The sequence below is a fragment of the Seriola lalandi genome, unplaced genomic scaffold (assembly GCF_002814215.2).
Source record: "Seriola lalandi dorsalis isolate HSWRI2012SDOR001 ecotype SW California unplaced genomic scaffold, Sedor1 jcf7180002054502, whole genome shotgun sequence".
NCBI classification, from domain to species: Eukaryota; Metazoa; Chordata; class Actinopteri; order Carangiformes; family Carangidae; genus Seriola; species Seriola lalandi.
The window spans coordinates 793064-817181 of record NW_019525055.1 but is presented as its reverse complement, the minus strand read 5'-3'; the positions used below and the strand labels follow the sequence as shown (position 1 = coordinate 817181).

The 24118-nt window shown below is 40.7% G+C and overlaps 1 protein-coding gene across 1 annotated transcript in view; it reads left to right on the top strand.

The window, feature by feature from the left end:
• jade2 (jade family PHD finger 2) overlaps positions 1 to 24118 on the top strand; it is a 184368-nt gene that overhangs the window by 145947 nt on the left and 14303 nt on the right. Inside the window, exons 12-13 of the mRNA XM_023413054.2 lie at positions 10748 to 10879; positions 23230 to 23375. Of these exons, the coding sequence (XP_023268822.2) occupies positions 10748 to 10879; positions 23230 to 23375 (278 nt within the window). The remainder of the gene's footprint in view (positions 1 to 10747; positions 10880 to 23229; positions 23376 to 24118) is intronic.

The window sequence follows — 24118 nt, the reverse complement described above, 5'->3', positions numbered from 1 at the left end:
ACTATATATATATATATGGGAAAAATAGAAAGTAAAAGCCATAAAAGCAGTTTTACTTTCCTAAATCTCTGTTATTGTTAAATACTCACGTTTCAGTCATTTACTGTGACACTTTCCAGCACTAGACCGACCAGGGACTAGACCTAGCAATCTGTCTACGCAGGGCCGATTGTGAACTCCCACCCCACATATGTCTTGCTAGCTTGGAACCATGTTTCCTGGCCTGAGATTCCACTTTTATCGAATCGTATGTCCATTTTTATTCAATTATTAATTTCTTTTTATTAAAATGCAAGAAATGATGAGAGTTTAATGACTTAAACTAACAAGCAGTTCCTGCTGGGTTTAATTAACCACTCCACACTGCACTTCTACATCCGCATTGGGGATGTCATTCTGATGCGGTTCTTTAATGTTATTTTTCTGTCATAACCAGTTTCAGACTAATACTGAATACCTTCCAGGTTTATACAGACTCCCTTCATCTGTCGGTGGAGGCGACTGCGGTCGGTAGTCATTAGTCCAAGCATCTCTACTCTCACCGTCAGTGTAAATGTGTTCAGTTACACTCTGCCACCACAGTAATGCTGGGGGGGTGTTGTCTTTACTATATTAATTGGTCAGGTGCTTGTGGTTCATTGGTTCACGCTTAATCAGTTTTATACAACCTCAACATTATTACTGAAGTCGTTTCTTCATTACTGCTTATCTACAAGTAGGAGAAATATATCACTCACTCCCCTGCACATGTAGTGTCAGTTCAGCTCCACGCCATACTCCTGTACAGGACTTTTTGTTCAGCATCAGGGATGTGAAAACATCCGACTTCCACACAGTGAGGGGAAGAAAAAGTTGGCATCTTGGTCACAGCTCAGTGATGAAATCCTACCGCACCGCACAGCAGAGTTTTTTGGTTTTTTTTTTCTGCCGGGCGGCTGACAGCACCGTCAGCCGGACGCCGGAGCTGAGAGTAGGAGAGCGGCCAACAGAAACGAGTCACACTGAGTGGTGTTGTGCTGCCCTCCGTCTCCATCACCCGTCTCTTCTTCCATCACAGTCAGTTTCGTGGGTTCGGTCATTTTTAAGACGAGACTCGGTTTGTAAAGTTTACAGCCTGGCGTGCTGTCGCTCCAGCATCGCTCCCTGTACTGGGAGGCAAAAGTGCAGAGTGTCGACTCGGGTTCTTCTCGAGTGATCAACTCATCGACTTTTAGGGTACGGCTTCTGTCGAGTCCAGAGGAGAAAGAAAAACAAAGAAGCTTCCACTCTGTCCTTAACTTGGAATCACTTCATTGATTGCCAATATATTGCCAAACGGCCCCATACAACAGCGCCTTACATATGTATACAGGACAAAGCCGCCAATCGGAACGTCAACCAAACCTTCCAGCATGTACACAAACTGAGGTTAATGAGCTGTTCAGATATAAAAACAGACGTGATACTGAGCTCTTCCAAGTGTAACAATCGTAGTTTTTTTTTTTTTTTTTTTTTTTAACAAATTTGTGCTAAGACTATAGTCTTTAGTGTAATGTTTTTCTGCCTTTCAAAGACAAAAATGTAGGTGAAAAAAAAAAGAGAAGCCAATCACAACACTGAAATCATTCATAAATAAAAGTGCAACCTGGAGTCTGGAAGAGATTAAGGCATTAACAATTTTCTTTAGATTATCAGTAGATAGAAAAAAGCTTATCTTGTAGATATTTATCAGCTGAAGAAAGCAAGACTGAACTATCTTCCCAACTTGAAGTTGAATTACACAGAGCAGTCGTTTTCACATTGTTTTGCCAGATCAAAGCTGTTATTGTCACGGTGGTGACGGTGAATCCTAGTTATAGAGATAATGGTTGAGTATAGTTGTTAAAAATCCTGAAGTGTTTGTCGAGGATATCGTTAAGGAACCATGTTAGTTCTTGTAGTTGTGACCTGCAGCTGTCGTGCTGATGACAGTGATAGCTTGTTGTCATGGTACTACCAGTGATGTCTCGCTGGCATGGTAATGATAGTGAACTCTTGTCTGCCTTACCCTGTGGCTGTGTTGTTGAGTGTGTGTGTGTGTGTGTGTGCGTGTGTGTGGTTAGGGTGCTCAATTTGCAGTGCTCATCACTGCAGAGTAAGGCTGCACACAAATCTATGCACTCAACTAAATCTTACAAACACTTTCACTCTCTCTCTAACTCACTGTGTCTCTCTCACACACACAGTCAAACTCAAACTCACACTCAAACTCACACACACACACACACACACACACACACACACACACTCACACACAGTCAAACACACACACACACACACACACACAGTGCAGAGCTCCTGACTCAGCAGACTGCTGCCATCAGGTACTGGGAGCTGAGCTGCTGGCACTAAACGGCCATATCTATTCACACTGCCACAGGAGTTAGATTAGAGAGGCTAGTTGGTGTGTGAGTGTGTGTGTGTGTGTGTGTGTGTGTGTGTGTGTGTGTGTGTGTGTGTGTGTGTGTGTGTGTGTTAGAGAGAGCAGCAGAGAGTGAAGGATGAGGTTGTCTGCTATAATGATTTGTCGTGTCCCTCACCTTGTATCTACCTCTTTCCTTTGCCTCTTTTATCTTTCTCTCTTATTTTCCACTGTCCATTTGTCTTTATGCTCTCCTGTAACCTATTTTCTCTTCCATCTGCTTCTGTCTCACTGCCTCTCATTTGTGGTGTCCTCCAAGGGTTATATTTACCCTGTCTGTCTCTCTCCTTGGTTTTCTCCTCCGACACCCTGTTTTTTTAGCAGTCCATCAGTTGTTTGTCTGTTCTTCTTTTGTCCCTCTGGCCACACAAACCAATTTTGTGATACTATGTGACTTAAGTGACACTAAATATAACCGAAAACATTGCCTGGAGTTTTCAGACCCTGCTACAGCCCAGTGTCGTTCAGATAGTTGAATTGGTCACAGAAGGATGGGTTTGCCCATTTTATCACGTCGAACATTAGTGTGTCGGTTGTGACTTGCAGTGCATTTGACTGTATTGTCTTTGATCCGAATGCATATGTATACGAATACGTATAAGCAGACGCACAACAGGCTAAGCTGAATATGTTGGATATCATGTCTCAATACACTGAACGAGCTCATATTGGTGACTTAATTAGAAAAATATTCCCAGTCTGACGGGATGTGTTTTTTTAAGAAAAGGCCAGATTGTCGATGTTTACTTTTTCTGTCTGTTAAAATTGGTCGACCGTCCAACTCTCGGCAGCAGAGTGAGGCTCTACAACTGTAAAGTCAGATCTTCAGAAGAAAAGATACCCTGAGCTTACCGTCCACCAGCAACACTACGCTTCCTCCCCTCATCTCCCACTGGGCTTGTTTCCATGTAGAAAACACACATCTCTCCTCTAACCCAACTAAAACAGAACCACTAACCTCTGTCCGCCTGTCTGTCTCTCATAGTAGTTCATCTGTCATGTTTCACGCTCTCTCTGCCAGTTGGCCTGTCTGTCTTTCGTGTTTATCTGCCTGTCTGTCATGTCAGGGGCTGCTCTCGTCATGCTTTCTGAATGCTAGCATGTTACCAGCAAGGCGGACTGGCAGGCGGGCAATATCCCTGTAGTCTCACATGCAGACAGACAAGCTACATGATGCTAAAAGTACAGAGGAAGTAAACTACATGTAGTATCGTTCAGCAGCAAATATCGTATATGAGAGCAGTGACAAGTAATACTACTTGGTCAAGCAAAGGGAAAGATCATGGTCATGGTTTAAAGAAAAGTATTGTCAAGAAGCCAGTTCATTAAGAAATGATCATCACTGGTGCACAGAAGTAAAACTTTGTCTCTAACTAATAAAAAACTCACCTGTTCGGCCAGTTTTATTAGGAACGGCTGTGCTTTGGGCCAAATGGTAACATTAGCATGCTCACATACTCACAGTGACAATGCTAACATGCCGACGTTCAGCCAGGTGTGATGTTTTCTTAGTTGCCATCTTAGCATGCTAGCATTAGCTAATTAGCAGGAAATGTACAACAGAGGCTGGCGGGAATGTCATTAGTTTTGCAGAAGCAGTAATGGACAAATTGCAGTTATGACCTGATGATAGAACTGGATCACCAAAATTCCCAAAATTACAAGGATGTCATTAATGTGGTGAAATCAGCTTCATCTTGTTTAAAACAAAGATTTTAATGGTAAATAGTAAAATCACTTAGCAGGAACCCTTATTACACTTCTTTAAGAAAACAGGATTTCCTCTTTATCACACATGGGTCATTCATACCTAGTTTTGTTGTCAGTTAATTTTGCCCTGGTGTGTTTATAAAGCAGGGTGGACAGGCATTTGATTAGTTTCTCCACAGCTGATCAGTTTTCTTGTAGGGAGCATTTCTCATTCTTAAATGTAATCTTATTTTGACACACCTGTGTAGATAGAAAATACAGGTTCAGCAGTATTCAGGCAGGTAGGACTTTCTCTTAAAAAGCACGCGCACACACACACACACACAGTATTTTTATTATGCAGGAAGGGCACTACATTTACATTCTGGCTCAAACCGAACTGTGACAAGCTGACAGTGGTTAGTACTGGTCTCTCCGATCTGCTGTGTGTGTGTGTGTGTTTGTGTGTGTGTATGTGTGTGTGTGTTTGTGTTTGTGTGCAAGAGCATGAGGAAGACAGAGAAAATAAGGACGGAGGAAGAGGAGGACAGGAAGGGGCAAGAAGGTGATGGGATGAAAGAAAGAGGGGAAACAGGAGTGGCGATGATGAGAGAGAAAGGAGAACGTGAGTGTGAAAGGACAGAAGAAAGGGTGGGGAGAGGGAGGAAAAGACAGAAGGGGAGAGAGAGAAAAAACTTTCTCACATTGCACTAATGAGCTCAGGTAAGAAATGGGACACAGTGGCTACACACACACAGACTCGCGCTGCAGTTCAGCGCACCTAGAAAGAGGGGAAATTAATCACACACTTCAAAAAGACGAATCCCCTGGTGCAGTTTCGCCTTCTAAACTAGGGAGGGAAGGAGGTTTGGAGGGAGGGATAATATTGCAGAGATGGAGAAAAAGGCAACAGCAGAATGTAAAGACAAAAGAGGAAAAAAAAAAGCACAGATCTGACAAAAACGTGTTTAAAAGGGTTTCCACTGCTGATAGTTGGATTTGTGCTGAGATTACAACCTGCAGGGGGAAAGCTTCCACATGTTCAAGCAGAGCCTGCAGGCGTCCTTGAAAACCCAGACTTAGTTTTCCTCCTTTTCCAAGCTGTAGAACATATAAAAGAACAAGATCAGATTAGGAAAAAAATGGGAAAAATGTTGAAAAACGATCCCTGGGAGATCAGAGGATAAGATGGTCCTCCTGTCAAAACAGAAAAAAAAAAAAAAGGGGAAACAAAAGAATGAAATTATAATGTAGGAGCTGTGCAAAGAAGCATTCCCTCTGGGAGCTCCCTCAAAGATCCCCTGGCGTTAATGGCCTCTGCAATTTCAGCAAAAGCCATAAAATAAATTGGAAAAAGGGGGGTGAAGTGTGTGGTAGATGTAGCTGCACCATTTTAAAAATCCTCCTTACAAAAAAAAAAAAAGTTTAACACGCTCATGTTATAATTCCACATGTCAGACTTTAGTAAGGATTAAGGCAGGTTCCACAGTCACCCTGTAGTTTCCCTTTTCAACCAAATAGTTCCAGGGACTAAGCCAATTCACACTTAGTCACTTAATGCGTCTTGGACAGATCAGACATGTATCAGATAACAAAAAAGCTAGGTGTGAGCGTCTTGTTGGAACCACCTCAGCAGATGTTGACAGGGAAATTTTCCTAAATCTTTCTCCTGATTTGTGCTTTTTAATCACCATTTTTACAAAGCAGCCTGGAGCCATGGTGTAGGTTTTATTACATTACTGAGTGACCAAAAGTCGATCCTTTCAGATACGGGTGTATTTACTACAATCTACTGAAATCCCTGGTTTATAAACACGTGATCACTGTTTAACCAAGTATGTGACTTGTAAAACCTACTGGCTGCCTCGGTGAGGATTTATCTGTGCCCTCAAAAGGGGTAAATACTTATGCAAACAAGTATTTTGCATTTTATATTTTATATTTTATATTTTGATTAATTGAGATCACTTTGTAGAGATCTTGATCACTGTAGAAAAAAAGAAACTGCATTAAATTCCCTCTCATTCAGTGTGTTAAAATCAGTATTATATAATTTACTGCTGCGCAGCTGTGATGTTTGAATGAATGTTGGGGCGGAGGGAGAGAGACTGAAGCCACCAGAATTAAAGCTCTGGGACTTAATTTAGACTCTTGTTCCTCTGAAAATGCGAAAGTTCCTAAAAAGGTTTCTGGGTTCCTGGAAAAGTTCAGAAAGGGTCACACTTGATTTATTGGCAATCCAGCATCCATTTGTCTATTGATTTAATTCTGACATTAACACTGCAAAGCGCATCAAACAACACACTGGAACCTTTTGTACTAAAAACAAACTAAACAAACAGCTTTTATCTGTAAGTGAGCTGGAGTCGAATCATGAACCTAAATAAAAATCGGATTCTTGTGATTCAAGATGAGTTGTTTTTTTTTTTTCATGCAACAAATTTAAGTTAGATGTTTTTCTTGCTTAAATGTAAAATGGACCACAGCTGTGTCTGTGTTTAGTGCATTTTCACATTCACAGCTATTACATTCACTCCACATAACTTTTCACAGGAAGACATTTACAAGCCTCCTAACCCAGGAGATGATCTGTCATGAACCTGGAAACAAAATTCATCCACACTTTTCACACCTCATTCCAGCCCATTTCATCTTCCTAATTAGCACGCAAGCTGTCAGTTTCCATAACGTCTCCTCACCATTTATTCTTCCACTTCACCTTACATTTTATTTCTGAAAAGGAGGTAAAGTACAAAACCTGCCGAGCCCTTTGAAAACATAAATATCCCTTAACAAAAATGGAAACTTTTCAGGCTAACATAAACATACAGTACACACACATGTTCTTTTCTCCTTCCTGTCTAACCATTAAGCATTGTACTCCTACTGAAGTATACACACACGCATGCACGCACACACACACACACACACGCACACACACACACACACACACACACACACACACACACACACACACACACACAGTGTGAAATCTGTCTCTGGTCTCTCTCAGCTTCATTCATGCATGTCCTGCTCCTCCATGCTAAAGCAAGCATGAGGACAGCCTACTGCTGCCTATGACAGCCACGCACATGCATACACACCCACACGCACACTTTGTGCAGACATTCATTGCTCCCAGACGATGAATCCTACCGACTTTGAGGACTCCCCTTGACTTCCTGCAGCTACATCATCAGCTCAAAGTCTTTGCTGATCCTGTTAAATATCTCAACATCCACCCAGTAGATTGGCAGTCATTAGCGTAATCCAATGACTTCGGTTATCCTCTTGCACCATCATGAGGTTGACATTGTGGTTTTGAGTGAAATGTCTCAAAACCTATTGAACAGATTGCTCTTGTATTTTGTGCAGATATTAATGTTCATCTCAGGATCGATTGTAATAACATGGGTGGCCCTGTGACTTTTCCAATGGCGCAATCAGCGGGTCAAAATTTTAATTTGTGGGGGGGGGGCTCAGTGGCTCACCTGGTAGAGCGTGTACCACACAGGCTTAGTCCCAACCACAGCGGCCATTGGTTTGAGTCTGACCCACGGCCCTTTGCTGCATGTCATCCCCTCTCTCTCTCTCCATCTATCTCTCACTGTCTCTATCAGAATAAAGGCAAAAATGCCCCCCAAATAGTAGTAGTGTAGGTAATATCACCATTAACTACATATTGGACTAATTCAATTATTCAACTATTTGGGGGGCATTTTTGCCGTTATTCTGATAGGACAGTGAGAGATAGAGATAGATAACTACATTTCCATCAGCCCTAGCTCTGCTTTGTGTTTGGTGCTAATCAGCAAATGTATGTTAGTTGAAATGCTAAACTAAGATCTGTTAGCATTTCGCTCAAATCATCACCACTGTGCCTAACTAGCTGCAACTGTCAGATCACCCATAACAGCTGTTTCACCCATGAGTGACTGGTGAGCGATACATGCACATGAACAAATAAATTCAGCTTTTCTCAACCTCAGTATAGCTGTAATGAACCTGCAGGTGCCACCTGCTGTACCAATGCATACACACACACACACACACACACACACATATCTGAGAACATGATACACAGCAGCAGGAGAGTTAGTTAGCCGTGCAGGCAGGACTCTGTGTTTGTGTTAACAGCAGGAGACTGTTACAACAAGACATCCCAACAATAAGGGCTTCCCATGTCACAGAATGAGAGACACAGAGAGCGATCATCACTGTGCGTTTTAACTCAGTGGAGTGTGACTGCATGCGTCTGCGTCGTTTCTTACATGCTGTGTGTGTGTGTTTCTGTGTCTGTCTGTGTGTGCAGGTGTGTGTTAAACTTGCACGGGTTTGTGTGTATCTGTTAATGCGGAGTTGAGCAACAATCAGTTTTATTTTCTGTTTCAGTAGAATCGTGCCATAAAAAATGAATAACGGTATTGCATTTGTAACTGAAGCAATTAGTCGATTGATTAATTGGTCAATGGAAGATTAAGATGCAACTATTTTCATAATCAATGGCTTAGGTAACTTTCCAAGCGAAAACACCCCCCACTGTCCGACTGAATCCAATGTAAGGAGTTTCTGCTTTTCTCTGTTTTTTTTATCATCACAAACTGGAAATCTTTGACATTTTTACTTTTTATTATTATTTAACATTGTACATCATAATACCAGGTAATTAAATTATTTACTGTTTATTTTATATGTTGATCTTTAATGTTGATATTAAAATAATCTCTAATGATACTTTTATCAGAATTGGTAGTAATTTTTTATATAACAATAATTCATAATTATCAGTAAAACAGCCTTTATAGCTCTTTAATTAATGGCTCCGTTGATAGTATTGGTGGTGGAGGTTAGTATTTATTGTAAGACCGGTGTATTGAACTGAATTATACAGTCAGGCGTTGCTCTTATTTTGTCTTTCATCATGTGTATATATCAGTGTTTGTTGTGTTACCTGCCATACTCCCAGCTGGAGGGAGTGAGCGAGGTCTCCTGGAGTGAGAGGACAGCTCGCAGCAGGGAGGCGCTCCGCAGGGCTCTGTTACATGTCATACAGTGTGTGTGTCAGCATGCTCAAAGACCTGAAGGCTTCCAAACAACTTATGTGTTCGTGTGCAATATATGCGCAGTCTCTTTCCTAAGAGGCAGCAGCTGACAGTGTGTCAGTGTTGCGATTTTGTTGTTTTTTTTATTTTTTATTTTAAAGAGTATGAATGGTGGTGAATGGTGTAGTGTTTGATTTTTATTTAGAGCGATACAGGAATAGGCAACAGTGGGCGTCTACACACAGATAACCAGGAACCCACAAGTTGTTTTTATTTTCCTGTTATAACTCTGAGGTTTATTTAGGTATTACTCATCAAGGCCACAGGGGCTTTGAATCTGACAGCCTCACACTCAAACTTAAACTAGAATATTATACAAACTTTACGACAAGCATTAACATGCATCCTAGGCAGTTAGATTTTATATAGATAAAAGAGAAGTGTGTAAATACACATTGAGGTTGAACTACGACTGTATCATCAAACGTCATCAGGAGGTAAATCACGTTTTAAACAGAGTGATACATTATAAGGTGTAAAAACATCACCAGTTTCCATATAATAACCTGTCAATGGAAATAAAACTAATTGGCTGTGATCTCCTGAATGTTTTATGTCTTTCGTGATGAAGGCACTTTCAGATTATTATACATTATGTTCTTATCTGATGTAAAGAAGCAGCTGTCTGACTTCCTGACGATGAGAATTTTCGTCCTTCTGAAGCGTAAAAAGTGCAAGGAAGATCAACGCTGTGCTCAAGTTTGCAAGGCAAAATGAAAACATTTTGTTTAGTTGCAGCATTCTTGAGATAAATCTTTCACGGGGTCTCAGAGAGGCAGTGTAAACCTCTGTTATTTTGTTTTCCTGGTAAATCTCCTGCCTTTCTGGCAGTTAAAAGAACGTACGGTGTCGGCCTTCACCTTCCACATGTTAGCGACACCTGATGCACCAGGCTGCGTTCCCTCTCCTGCAGCCGTGGAGTGGCTCGCAACTTTTATCAGCCTTTGAGGATTACTTATACCGGGTGCTCACCCAGGAGGATGTCGTCAGTATAAAAACAGTTTTCAATCAGCAGCCTCGAGCTCTTTGTGCACGTCTTTCAAAACACGAACAGTAAGTTCTGCAGGGCACAACACAATTCAGTGCAATCAAAAAGTGTATCTTAAATGCGTGCAAGCTCTTACTTCCTCAGGGCTTAAATTCAAGTACACCAGAGACTTTTACTGCAATGTCTTTACTATTTTCCCTTCTTTATTTCTTCCTCTTCTTCTAAGCTATGTTTACACCCAAATGTCAGATGCTACTTTATACTATCAGCCGAGTTGTAGGAAAACCATTTCCTGAAATGTCAACAAATAATCTGAAAAACTTTCAGTGACTGATTAGCCTGCATCTTTCTTTCTTCTTTTTGCACTGTATGTCTCCAACTTTCATTATGTTCCACTTTTCTCACTCAAATTCCACCTGACGGAAAGTAGTTCCTCGGCCTCAGTGACACTTTCCAGCTAAATCAAGCTTAAATTGAATAAATCAACAAAGTCCTTAACCTGAGCCCATTTTCTGTGTCTCCCTGCAGAGAAAACCCAGAAAGGAGAAAAGAGGAAACAGAATGGAGTGAAGGAGAAAGGGAAGGAGAGAAGGAAGAGTAGTCCTGAGAAGAAAAAGGAGAGATGGAAGTCAGAGAACGGCTCCCTGCTTAAAGAGCTAGGTACATTGTTTGTTTGTGTGTGTGTGTGTGTGTGTGTGCGTGCGTGTGTGTGTGTGTGTGTGTGTGTGTGCGCGTGTGTGTGCGCGTGTGTGTACGTGCGTGCGTGGGTGTGCGCCCTGCAGTGTTTGCAGTGTTTCCAAACTGATCAAATACACCTCACTGGCTGAACATATGCCTACATCTGTGTTTGCATGTCCATATGAGAATTCATGCTGACAAAAAGTCAGCACATTCATAGCCTTGATACATCAATAATTTATTTGAGGCAACGTTTTGATACAATCTCCTCATACGCGAAAGCTGAATGCAATAATAAAACAACCAAGACAATGTAAAAAGTTGGAAATCTCAGGATAATGTTATTTCATTTTGGTTTCATCCTGATAAAGACCTGTGTATATGTGGAATCTTAGATAAAATATTGATGCATCAAGAGTGCTGCAACCTTAACAAAATGCTGTTTCATTCTGCTCTTGTCAGCATCCTTTCCATACTGGTGTCAAACTTCATGCATCCATCGTCACTGTTGTCATTCACTTTCTGCCTGTCGATCACTGGAGATCAAGTGTCAGATGGAAGGGTAAAATCTTTAATAGGAGTTGACCGCAGTTCAGCCCAGCAGGTCTGATGTGATGCATCAAACTGTCGGCAGGGGAACATAACTCAGAGACGGACAGACAGGAAAACAATAAAAGTGAGGGAGAAAATTTAGTAAGACTGGATATTATAAAAATGTCATCCCTGTAAATCATGCAGACCTCCTCTCAGCTTTTCTGTTATTAAAAAATCACCATATTTCAGACTGGTAGAACTGTAGAGCTGGATGATTTTAACAGTGTGGTGCAGCAGCTGATGAGGCGGATGGGTACTGTAGTATTTATTGCACTACAACAAGCAAAATTAGGGCCGTAACTTTTTCAAAACATCACTTGAAAGAAAAAGGGCTAAAACTTAATTTATTCTTCTGTGTCACGCTCTGTAGCTACACTGTGTGCCTCCTTCAAAATGCAACCACACATCCGGGCTACTGTGCGGCGACCACCAGCACCGTGACTGGCCACTGATGATGGCTCACAGGTTTTCTTTGCCAGTGCTACAAGATAAGATACGATAAAAATAAGATAGTGAAGAGTGAAGAGGACGTGAAACATGTTGGGGATAAAAAGGGTGAACTACAGTATCTTCTCATCTGTAGAACCAGACATCCTGCAAAGCTGTTTCCGATGAAAACCTTCGGCTCACACTCACTCTCTTATCACAGGGATTGAAAGACAAATGTTGTGGGGAAGGAAATAAAAGCATGACACAGCCCTACCCTATCCCTCCACCCAATTATACCATACCATACACACTGTTAAATGTGAGCATAGAGGTATAAGATGCACCATTCTGTCACACACAGGGAATTTAGAATTTGAACAGACCATTACAGGTTGAATAGTAAATGGTTAATTGTCCATGAGACCCTGTTGTTTTTATGTTAGGTGATGTTTCGGTTCACAGTAATGTTATAATTGGGAATCTGCCGAATCAGTGGCTTCACCAATTTTTCCGCTGTATTCTATGTTATTTACAAATTCGATCAGCGATGTCTAAAATATTGCAAAGACACATAGAAACAATATGATGCAGAGCCACTGCCGGTGCGATCAAAGTTGCTAAATGCTGCATTGTGTTTTGTCAAAAATGAAAAGAAATCTGACCAATCATGATTCAAACTTTTTTTCTGGGTAAAAGGAGTGAAAGTTGTGAATACCAGGGAGAGAAAACGGACTATAGAAATGATGGTAAAAACTGAAGGGAGAGAGCAGCTCTGTCAGTGTTAATCTGTGTCATTAATCGGCGGCTGGCAGAGAGACACTGATAGAATAAGGGAGAGGGAGGCCTGTCACTGCCAATCCTCATCATTGGTGAGATGAGGATGGATGATAATGGTTGGCGGTTCTGCTAGAAGGTGATCCATTACCTGCTACTGATCTTGACAGTTTCATGTGATGCTCAGAAGACACTCCGAAGATATTAAATGGAGATTGAGCATCCAGATTATACGTACTGTATGTAGATATTTATTCCTAACATTGACAATTTACAGCCGTTTAGCTGACACTCGTATCCATACCGACTTGAAGTGAACGAGGAGATAAATGCTCAGTGTCTCGCTTGAGGACACTTGATAGTCTGTTGATGGACACGCACGCCGCCGCCGCCGCTGTGGTGATTGAATCTGTAGCTTTTAAATTGTCAACACGAGACAAGCCACCTGCCTGACTATTGAGGTGCAAATTAACATTTCAATGCACAGACATCCTCATAAAAGTCAAAAAGACTTACTACTCTGAAGCAGTTTCTCCATCACTAACCGATGAGAGAGGTTTATTTTTTATTTTCCACTGAGCAGAAGTGACATGTTTGGCTCGGCGAAGGCTGTGAGTAACTGTTTTTTGTGGCTGAAAGCTTGACTTTGTCAGGAAATAATCCAGGTTCATGTTAGCGAGGCTAGAAATGTGTTGACTGATGTGTTAAATCAGGGGTGCAGATACCAAAGCCTCTCTATTCAGAAACATTGGAGGTTCATATTTTAAATGCCTGTCTGTTCATGTCCATCTATTTACCACTTCATCTGCATTCATTTAGGTAGACAGGCTTGTTTTCAAAGTTGGCACACCGATGTGTCTGCGGAGCCCGGAAAGTCATATTTTTTGACACCCTAAAAACATCCTCAGTTTATTTTTTCAGATGCAGCTGCTTCACGGGACAGTAGAGCAGTGACAGTTTGATGAGAGCTGGTGCTGTTGGTCGTGGCAGAACCAGAGTGCGCTGTCAGGATCAAACGCAGTGTTTCCTCCTTCCCTCTCCGTTCAGGTTATCTCTTTCACTCTTGCTTTGGAAATGTTTCAGGCCAAAATTACATAACCATGCTAAACCATTCGAAAAAAGATGACAACCACGCATGTGAAGTGGTTGGAAACATAAAGCTCAAATATACTGAGGGGCTTAAAATATAGACTTCTACACTAAAAATATTGAATTATGAGCGAAATGATTTTTTTCCCTTAATGCATATATATGCATAGCAAAATATCTCTTTCTGTCCAAATAATGAAATAGTATATACATAGTGTATAGCTTACATATACATATTTAAGAGGGTAAAATTAAAATATTGTTGTTAAGTCCTCCTATTTAGAATTAATAAGCAGTTTACAAATATCAATAAATGGTTTATAACACACTATAATAAAATAGTTAGTAGTGTAATAGTGTTTTACTATAATCTTATCTGTTTATATACCAGCCTTCAGTCCTGTTTCCATAAGCGGCTTTGTATTTGTTGACAGATACATTTATGTATTTACAACCACTTTACAGTCTTTTATAAACCATTTATTAGATATTTATATAATGCGTATAAATGCTCAATAGGGGCACTTGAACTAAAGCGTTACCACTAACACTACAAATGTCAAAAAACGGGCTGTATGTTTGTATGTAATTTAAGTTCTCCTTAGAGTGTAAGAAGACAAAACAATAATTACAATGAAGTTGTGCCACGGGTAGGAAACACACAAGTTGTGATGTATTGTATGTTTGTGTAGGCGAATGAAGTGGGGAGAAAAAAGTCCTCCATTTCTTCAGGCTTCCTCTAAAAACAAACTCCTCCGCTGTGAATAGCTTCTATATGTAGGACATCAAGTGGGTGGATTTGTGGTCTTACGTAATGCTTGATTATATGTATCCTGATCTAAAAAGTTCTGAATATTCCTGCAATGACATTCTGTAAAAAAAAATTTAAAAAGCTGTGGGCTACGTCGACAATTACTGTACATGATTAATATCCGAGACCCTGAATGAAAATGAGTTCTGATGACTAATTGTGCTCTCTAATATCATTTATCCTCCTTTAATCTGATTTCTTATGTGCTGAGAAGCAGGTTCTTAAAGGTTACTCCCAACCTTCTCCATAGAGACCAGAGGTCAAGTCAGCCGAATCCTAGATCGAGAAAAAGACAATTTCCAAAATTTCTCTAACAGACAGGTGAACGTACAACGCACAAGACACATGAAAAGCATTAGAAATACATAAACAGGACATCTCAGCGCTCCGAAAGCAGCACTAAAGCGACATGTAAAATGTGAAGAGCTCGGTTCCTTCCTGTGATCTCAAAAATCGAACATGACAGAACGTTTCTCAAAGCCCGAAAAACCACCCAACAAAGACTCTTCCCGCTGTCATCAAAGGATGAAACCTGGAGCTGCTCTGGTGATAACTAAACTGGCTCTGACTTTGAGGGATTATGTCATTTTGGTAGAAATTGTATACAGCTAGGGTTTAACCTCACTCTCTTGTTAACATTTCTATAACATAAAATCAATTCGTACATCCAGGAAGATTGAGTTTCCACTTTTAGCAGTTTGAAGTTTTGGCTCTCCGTGTCAGCTGCAGCCTTGAGTTTTGAGAAGCAGGCTGGTAAGTGGGAGAAAGTCAGATCTCCTGCATGAATGAGAAATCATGCTGTGTATGCGACTGCCGCTAGACCTGTATATGTTAGACCCTACTGTAATAAAAGGGTGCGCCATTTGCAGGCTCTTAATTCCAGTACACCGTATGCCAAACCATTCGCATGTCCACAGAATGGCAATTTGAAACACACCTGGCAGTTAAGGTAGCCGCTCTTGATAAAACTGTCTGTCTGACCTTCCAAAAAAAAAAAAAAGCTTGGAAAAGTGTGTGAGAGTCCACAGCTTTATCATTTGAAAACTAGTAAAACTGCAATGTTTGGAAGCATGTTACAGTCCTCTGCCAGGTTGAGAATGAATGAATTCAGTGAAATTAACATGGAGTTTACCGAAATTGGTCTACGTTTTCTGGATAAGAGTGCTCTGTTGTGCTCTTACTAACACTACGACTCCGGCAGTGAAGAATACCCTCTTCTGCAAAGGTTTTTTTCCAGGGAAACCCCTCATTATCCACAGCGCTGTACAGGTGCGGGTCTTTTGAAATGAAAATAGTCGATGATTCCAGTATTTTTTTTTTTTCCCTGGTTGGAGTTGGCTGCATGTGCAATGTGCCTTGGTCAGCCAACTTCTTTTTTTTCTCTTTTTTTTTCTTGGGCTTGGTGTTCATCTTTCTGATGTTAGTCTCTGGGTGATGGTGTACAAAGTATAGTATGAAACGTGCTATACAAATAAAGTCTGATTGAAAAGAAAGAGAAAGAAAAACAATAAGAATCACAATTCTTTTATGAATCTTTATTTTATTTAGTTTTTTTCACCCACCCACTTTTTGCTATGATAACATTTTGCTCACCATCATATTGCTTGAGGTCAGGGGATAAAGCAGCAGTGCAGGAGAGCATGTAGCGTGACCAGAGGATTGGAAACAATGGCCTCATTGTACCATGCTAATTTGGAACAGAAATCAAAGCTAAACATTTACACAGTTACCCTTTAATGTTCAACTACCTGTTGCCATTTGCACACATACACATTTTGTACTATAACAGTGGACCTTTCAGTAGACAATAGACAAATACACATATGTACAGTACAATGTGCAGTATATAGGATAATCCAATCCAGTCATACAGCATGCATATATATATATATATATATATATATCTTTACATAGAGAGGGAGTTTATAAAATCATGTCTGTCATCGTATGAACATTTGCATCTCACTTGCATGATACAATCTGGCAGAGATGTTTTGGGCTTCTAACCCACACACACACACACACACACACAGTGACTATTGGTGATGACGCAGGACTATCTCTCATTTCCTTATTTAACCAGAGCTGAGCGTCGCAGAGCCTACAGTACTTTCCTGTCCAAGTGAATGTGATCAATAAACACAGATGATAACAGAGGACAGGAGAGTAGTTTTGCTCTGCCTCACTTGCTTCTTATACTGATATTATCTCCTTCTCCTTTTCTTTTTATCGGTCCTCCTCTGTTTTTCACAGTGAATCTATTTATTTTCTTCCTATCTCTGGCTCTGTGTTATAAGACTCCTTCTTTCCGTTTATCTTTCCACCTTTCTCCCTCCCTTTCTGTGTCTCAATCTTTCTACCTGACTGCTGAGGGATTGGGACTGCAGCTTGATGTAGACTAGACGTTTGGAAATCATTGTGTTTCCATGACAAACAAGCCCTTCTGTGTATTTGGTGTGCCTTTGTTGTGTGCAGCCATGTAATTTGTCTGTTTTTGTATGTGTGCATGTGTGCTTTCCTTTGTCAGTGTTATGTATATATTTATATATATACTGTATATCATTCCTGTCTCAGTGTGTCGTCTCAGTGTGTCGTCTTCGTGTTTGTCTTTGCGTGCCGTATGTGTTCGTATCTCACAGTCTCAGAGAGAGAGTGTATCCGTGTGTGTGTGTGTGTGTGTGTGTGTGTGTGTCAGGCCATCTGTTCTCTGTCGTGTCTGGTCCTGTCTCCAAGGGCTTTGTCTTCCTCTCAGTGTTCTGGGATCAAGAAGACAGACATGTACCATAACTCCTTCTCAGATGTACTGTCCCCTATCCCCACTGTTTATTAGTGGGGCCCATATGCCAGTGGTGATTGGAAAAGGGAAATTGTTTTGAAATCTTCCTGGTGTCACTGTCATAGGCACTGAGATCCGTATCAAAAATCAGTTAAAAAATGTAATTCAATCTAATTTAATACATGTTTGAGTGTCAGATGTTAAAATTTACTCTCACTGGAAAACATCCACGAAGAAGCAACTGACCAACAACACGGAGAGATGATGAAGTGAGTTATTGCCTCTCGATCTCCCAAACATCGTGCACAGCCTTTAGCCAGCTAAAGTGCAGTTTTACCCATCCCCCTGTTTTTCCACCTTGAAAATGAAAAACACAACTCAAGGACATTCAGCAAGTTTATGCATCAGCAATCACATCGTGGCTGAAATAATAACTGTGAGGGAAGCAAACAAATCACCTGCAAAGTAAATTTGGTCTGCGTCTACTGACGACACCTCTAACCCAAGCAAATGCCTTTTTGAGCCGCGCCGGACGGTAGCGAGAGAGGTCAGATCCAGGTGCCAGCTTTGTAAAGGTGCCGCAGATTTAATTATTTAATATAGTAAAAATAAATCTATGTGGGTTGAGAACAACAACATGAAAACAAGACAAAATTGTAGTTTAAAGAGTAACTTGCTGCAAATCCTGTCTTTGCTGACATGATAGTATGTGGAGTTTGAGCTGGTATGTTGTCTTATGTAAACTGCACATTTGTGTATGAAGATTAAATCAATACGTCTTTGGTGGCAGTGTGAAGAATAACTCCAGCCACCAATAATTCTTTTGGAATTTTCACTTCACAACAACTGGTGTTTTAATGCAATTTTCTCTGGCATTATGATCATAATGGAGGTTTAGGAACAGCACAAGGGGCTGCATTGTTGAAGATACCGGTTACACAATGAAATACGATGTGAGAAGGGAGGTCTGAGTATCAGATCTTCGAGTCTGAAGGTTTATCAGACACCAAAACACTGCCCAGAGGTTTATAATACCATGGGTCTGTTTAATGCAAGTCCTTATCTTTAACTTTTGTGTTTGATGGTGTCAGTAAAAGCAGAGGAGCCCTGAGTTCTTGCCACTGGTAATAAGTTAGAGGCATCTTGCAGTCTTGGCTGCAGTGCACTCTGGGCTTTTACTGAGGAAATAGGTCCTGCGTTATGATGTTTTATTATCTATTATTGCTGATTGTCAGTGCAGGATAGCATCTCTAAAAAGATGCCTGTGCTCTTTCAGTCTGAATGAAAGAATTCGAGGTTGCATTGTAATAACTGTGTGACTTAACAGGTGTCTTAGGATTGCTTTTTCCCTTAAAGAGCTTTTTGAAGCTCTGAAGCATTAAGTTGAAATAGCAGAAAATTAAACACTTAATTTGGTGAAAAAGATAATGAAGCCAAATTACACATTGGAATAGGGTGAGTTCATTTTGAAACAATATGGTAAGAGACTGATAGACAAGCATAAAATGTCCCTTTTGTTGTAGAGAACAATTCTGTCATGTTCATTTCTGTTGATTCATGCTGAGCTTTCTTCTTCCTATTCTGTGATTATTATTCCAGATTTTTTTTTTTTTTTTTTTTAAACAATTACTTATTCAGGTATTTACTTTGCTCTTTTTCTGCCTTCTGCACTTCTTGTCTCACCTTCATCGCTCTGATGAGTCTTTAGATCATTAGTCCTCCTGCACCTTTACTCTGTTTCAGTTTCTGTGTTTCTATCTCCGTCTTTCTCATGGAGTTTCCAAGGAGACGGTTTGCGCCCGAGAACAATCATCAGACTGTAGTGAGGGCTTTAGACCTGGCAACACACACACACACACACACACACACACACACACATGCACGCACGCGCACACACACTCACACACACTCACACACAGGCCTGGTCTTGGCCCTTTCCTGCTGCTAGTGCATTCCTTGGCTAGCTGGATAGCGAATCATTGCTCGCTGCTACAACATCAGCTGTTCTGTGATGCCACCCTGGGGCTTTTTGTAGCTGTGAGACCCTGGCACTAAGGCCGGCTGTTCTCCAAACTGTTGCTGTGGCGTTAATACTGCCTTGAAAAGGGCTTAGCTGGCTTTAAATGTACCAGGACCTTTAAAAACATAGCGTTAGCCTGCAGTAGCACTGCTCCGGCTAACAGGTGTAGCATCCCATTAGTTTAGCCGTAGCCAAACAAGGAGGAGGAGTCAGTGTCGTCATCCGGTTTAAAAGATACAGCTCAACCATCGGTGGGCTTCCTTTGAATAGATATTGGTTGGGGATGTTGGGTCCTCCCAGTGAGCAGTAAAGACATCAACTTTTTTTTCAGCAGTATATTTTATTGAAAGAAATTTTAAATTCATTAAGAGGAATTCTGCAAAAAATGTTTCCCTCTCTCCTTTTTCCCTCTAAAATAATCTAATTTCCAACCAGAACGCTTTCAGACTAAACATGTAACGGACATATAGCCATATGTAACCCAACCTTTTAGTATCCTATTCTTGATCTTAACATCAGTGTCCCACATATGAATAAACAAGCATGAAAAAGAAAAAATGGACAAAACCACAAAAAAAGATTAATAACATCAGTCTTTCTCAGATCTCTTTAAAGTATATCCAAGAACAAATGTCCAGAGAAAAACCACAGAAAGACTACAGAGATATAATAACCACTGCAAAAAAAAGTGTTATGCTAAAGAAAAAAAGAAAAGTAAGTTATTCCAATAAGATATAAAAGGTTACCATTTAGTGAGTGCAAAAAATGTCCAATTCAATGAAAGAAATCATATCTTCAAGCCACTGAGAGGAAGTGGGAGGTGTAGGAAAATAAAACTCCTCAATATGCTCTACTGTAAGCCATGTAAATCGATCAAAAAGTTTTTCTTAGCCAAACAGATTTTGTGGGAAAATGACATTTTTATGCAGTTTTACCACGTTAGATGTGGGACAAAAAAAAGTGGATGTCAGCTACACTATAAATTAATAAAAACCCACCCATTATGCAGCAATGCACCCCTCCACAGTAAAGTCAGGAAGCAGCAACAACAGAGTGACACCACGATGGTTTTTAATAAGGGGAAGAAAAAAAGGGTGTTTTTCCCATAGTTTTTCCAGATGTAAAGTATAGCCACAACTATTAACCAATGGGAGGTATAGCATGTGACAGATTTTGAACATGGCAACAGACTGCACAGTGACATGTTATAGGTTTCCCTCCTACCTTCCTCTCTCTGAACTCCACTTACACTCTCCTCTCCTCTGTCACCACCTCCTGTCGTCTTCACACTTCTTCACTGCCTCTTTTTTTCCCCTCCGTCACCTATTCCCTCCCTCAGAGCTCTCCTGACTCCTGCAGAGACATGCTGCGTCATGGAAACGACCGACGTGTGTGTGTGTGTGTGTGTGTGTGTGTGTGTGTGTGTGTGTGTGTGTGTGTGTGTGTGTGTGTGGATAGCTGGTGTTACAGCCACCCTAGCAGCACCTCCTGCTGTCCTGCTTGGCAGATCATTATAGGCAGTGAAGATTTACATGGAGGCTGGAAAGACGGTACAGAAAAGAAACAAGAGAACGAGGCGTACACCACAAAATTTTCATGCACTTACTGATATATTTCTTAATGTGCTTTTGTGCACGTTTTTTGTCAACATTATTGCCATTTCTGATGATGTTTACTTGGCACTGTGGGTTGTTGTTTCCCAAAGAGGACATGACATGACAGACTCCCAGTGCTCTCGTGCAGACATTGTTCCTGGCTAAATAAGAACACTAAAATTCATTATTTATCTCCATTCACTAGATGACACACGCTCTGGAGGTGAGCATTTTCCTTTGCTCTGTTTTTGATTGATCTAAAATAATTTAAGGTTGCTTGCCTTCAACACAAACACCGATTTTCTTTCTTTTTTTTTACCACAGGAAATCTATTCAATTGTTCTTTGTCTACACACTCGATATAGTGAAATTCTTGTGTTGTGGTGGATTTGGTGTTATGTGTGATTTATTATTCATAAAAATAATAAGAGTAAAGCTGTTTCTAGAGTCCAAAATTGTTGGATCGATCATGTGTGGAGATCCCACTTTGTCTGAACACCCTTTTTGCAAGTAACTACACGCACAGATTCTGTTCAAAACCTGATTTATGTCTTAGATACATCTATCTGGGGTCTGACAGTTTTGTCATATATAAAAGAACAAAACATTGTTAGCTCTCCTCTGTGTTAAGACAGAATGCAAGGTGGTGCAATAGCATACGCAGTCAGTGGATGGATGTGAAGGCAATAATTTGCTTCCTCTTCTGTCTGAACACATCATTCAGGTTGGGTTTTTTCAGATCCAGGTCCAAATTTGCAACTTATCCATTTAATCGCCTCTTTTTATCAGCAGTTAGCAATGTGCGAAACATTCAGGTAGTAATCTAAATCTAAATATGTAAAACATGTTATCTATTAGTTTTTAAATCTTAATTCTCAAAAGCTAAACCTTAATGAATTTGATAATCTTTCAGAAAAATTCAGATTGAAATAAGTGGATTGAATACTGGACATTGATTCAAGGTCAAACCACCTCTAACCTTAGCTCCTCTACCTCCACGTGTTAGAGGATATAAAGATGTGCGAAGTGGAAGATGGGCAAGCCAAAATGTGAGCACCCTCTTCTGTGGGAACAGGAGAGAAGAAGTGTACAAGCTTATGGATCCAACCCCCCACCCCACCCCCCACTCCCCCATTCTCTGTTCTCCTTAAGCCTCACTCTTTACTGCATTGTGTGTATGTATGAGTTGTGTGTGTGTGTCAGAGTAAAAAAAGAATAAAATGTCACAGACATACTCACAGTGCTTTGGCAGCAGTTTCACAGCACACAATGATAGAAAAGGAGCCATGAAAATCTCCTAATTATACACAAACACACTGACACACACATACACACAAGCACACACACTTAAAAGCAGAGAGCTTTGTCTGCAGCCTCCCACATACACACACGTACTGAACACAAACTCGCACTGCTCACACTCCTGGACTGTGACAGTGTGGTACAAAGACCAGAATGTGGAGCACGCAGTGTTGGGAAGCAGACAGGAAACAGGATTTCTGCTGTAAAATGGGTTTATATCTTCATTATTGTTTGGAGCTCATTGATACATTTTGTAAATGTTACTGTGTCAAGTTGTTGTGTCTCTTTTTGACAGACCTACATTGGGCTCTTTGTTTTCCATTTAAAGTAATGGTAAGGCCAAAATACAATGAATAACATGCAAGGAGAGCCATGAATGATGAACACCAGTTTGCAACATCAAGACGCCATATATAGTTTCAGATTTGCGCTTTGTCCGTTAAACCTGGGAAAAGTCATCCACATTGAATGGCTTCTCTAGCCAGTTTTTAAAGAAAAAGAATTCTCTCAATTATTACTATAATGAATTGAAGTGCCTCTTTTGAATGGAGTGGAGTGTGTAGTGAAGCCAATTCTGTATTTAACAGAACTGTGGGATTTAAGGTTTGGCATAATAGTCTTGTGTTGTGGCTCTGAAAAGCCTCGGTGCTCTTGTTCTATTTATGCCTTTTACTTCTTGATTTGAAAGACAGCTCCCCTCAACTCCACTGACACTTTTAGAGCAACTTTTTTCTGTGTTTTTTTATTCATGAAAAATGTGCAGCTCCCCTCACCTGTCTGCTTTGTCTTTCTCCCCCTTCTCTCCCTCTTTCTTCCCTTCATCCCTACCAATTCTTCACGGCTCACTCTTACTCTCTCCCTCTGTCTCTGTCTTGATATCATCCATCTCCTCTCCCCTGCATCCTCCTCCCTCCCTGCTTATGTCCCCTGCCCTTCCTTCAGGTTTGTCAAAGTCCTTCCCATTGGACAACTCTTTGTTCGACAGCTGGCTTGCCCAGTCGGTTCAGATCACCGCTGATGACATGATGAGCCAGTGGGCTCTGGGTGCCCAGCATGGGGACAAGAGCGGCAGCCTGCTTTCCGACCAGGTAGGGCTTCATCAGCAGGAGGGCTGAAGGATGATGCCTCGGCTGTATCTGAGTTGACTGTAATTTTATGACCCTGATACATAAAGTAGATACTTCTTTGATAGAGCAGCAATGGAAGGAATTCAGTAGTGGTTTTTAACTTATTCAATACTTTGTAAATAAAAAAGCGATCTTGAAGCAGACCTCCAGTACATTCATCAGACCCGTTAAAGACAGGTTATATTAGACAGCGCTACAATCTGGGTCTTGGCAGTGAATGTTAGCACACATGGCAAAATTCAAACAGCTGAAATCAGCAGCAGCATCTAACAGTCCATCACCTCTTGAACTGAATCCCAGTCCACTGCACTGGTGGACAAAACTAGTGCCAGGAGCCAAATAAGGAACTATCCTGCCTACAGACCTGATTGACACAGACATCCAAAGTCACACAAAGTTCTTGGTCAAAAAGTAAGTTATTAGTAAGAAAGGAACTTGATTTTGGGCAAAAGGCCTAAAACTATATGAATCTAAGGTCTGCAAAAGCAGAGAAATGTGTAGGCGAGGCATCTTTTCAGAAAGTAAGTAGAGCAACTGCAGACAGTAAAAAATGAGCCTTTCTTCAAACGTTAATGCAGTGTTACTTTTTATTTCATGAACTTAAAAACAGCAAAAAAACTAAACAGTAATTGTGGCATGCGCAAAGGTTCAGTAGCCCTACTAAGTCAGTACTTGGGAGGGATGAAAAATGGATATAAATGAAG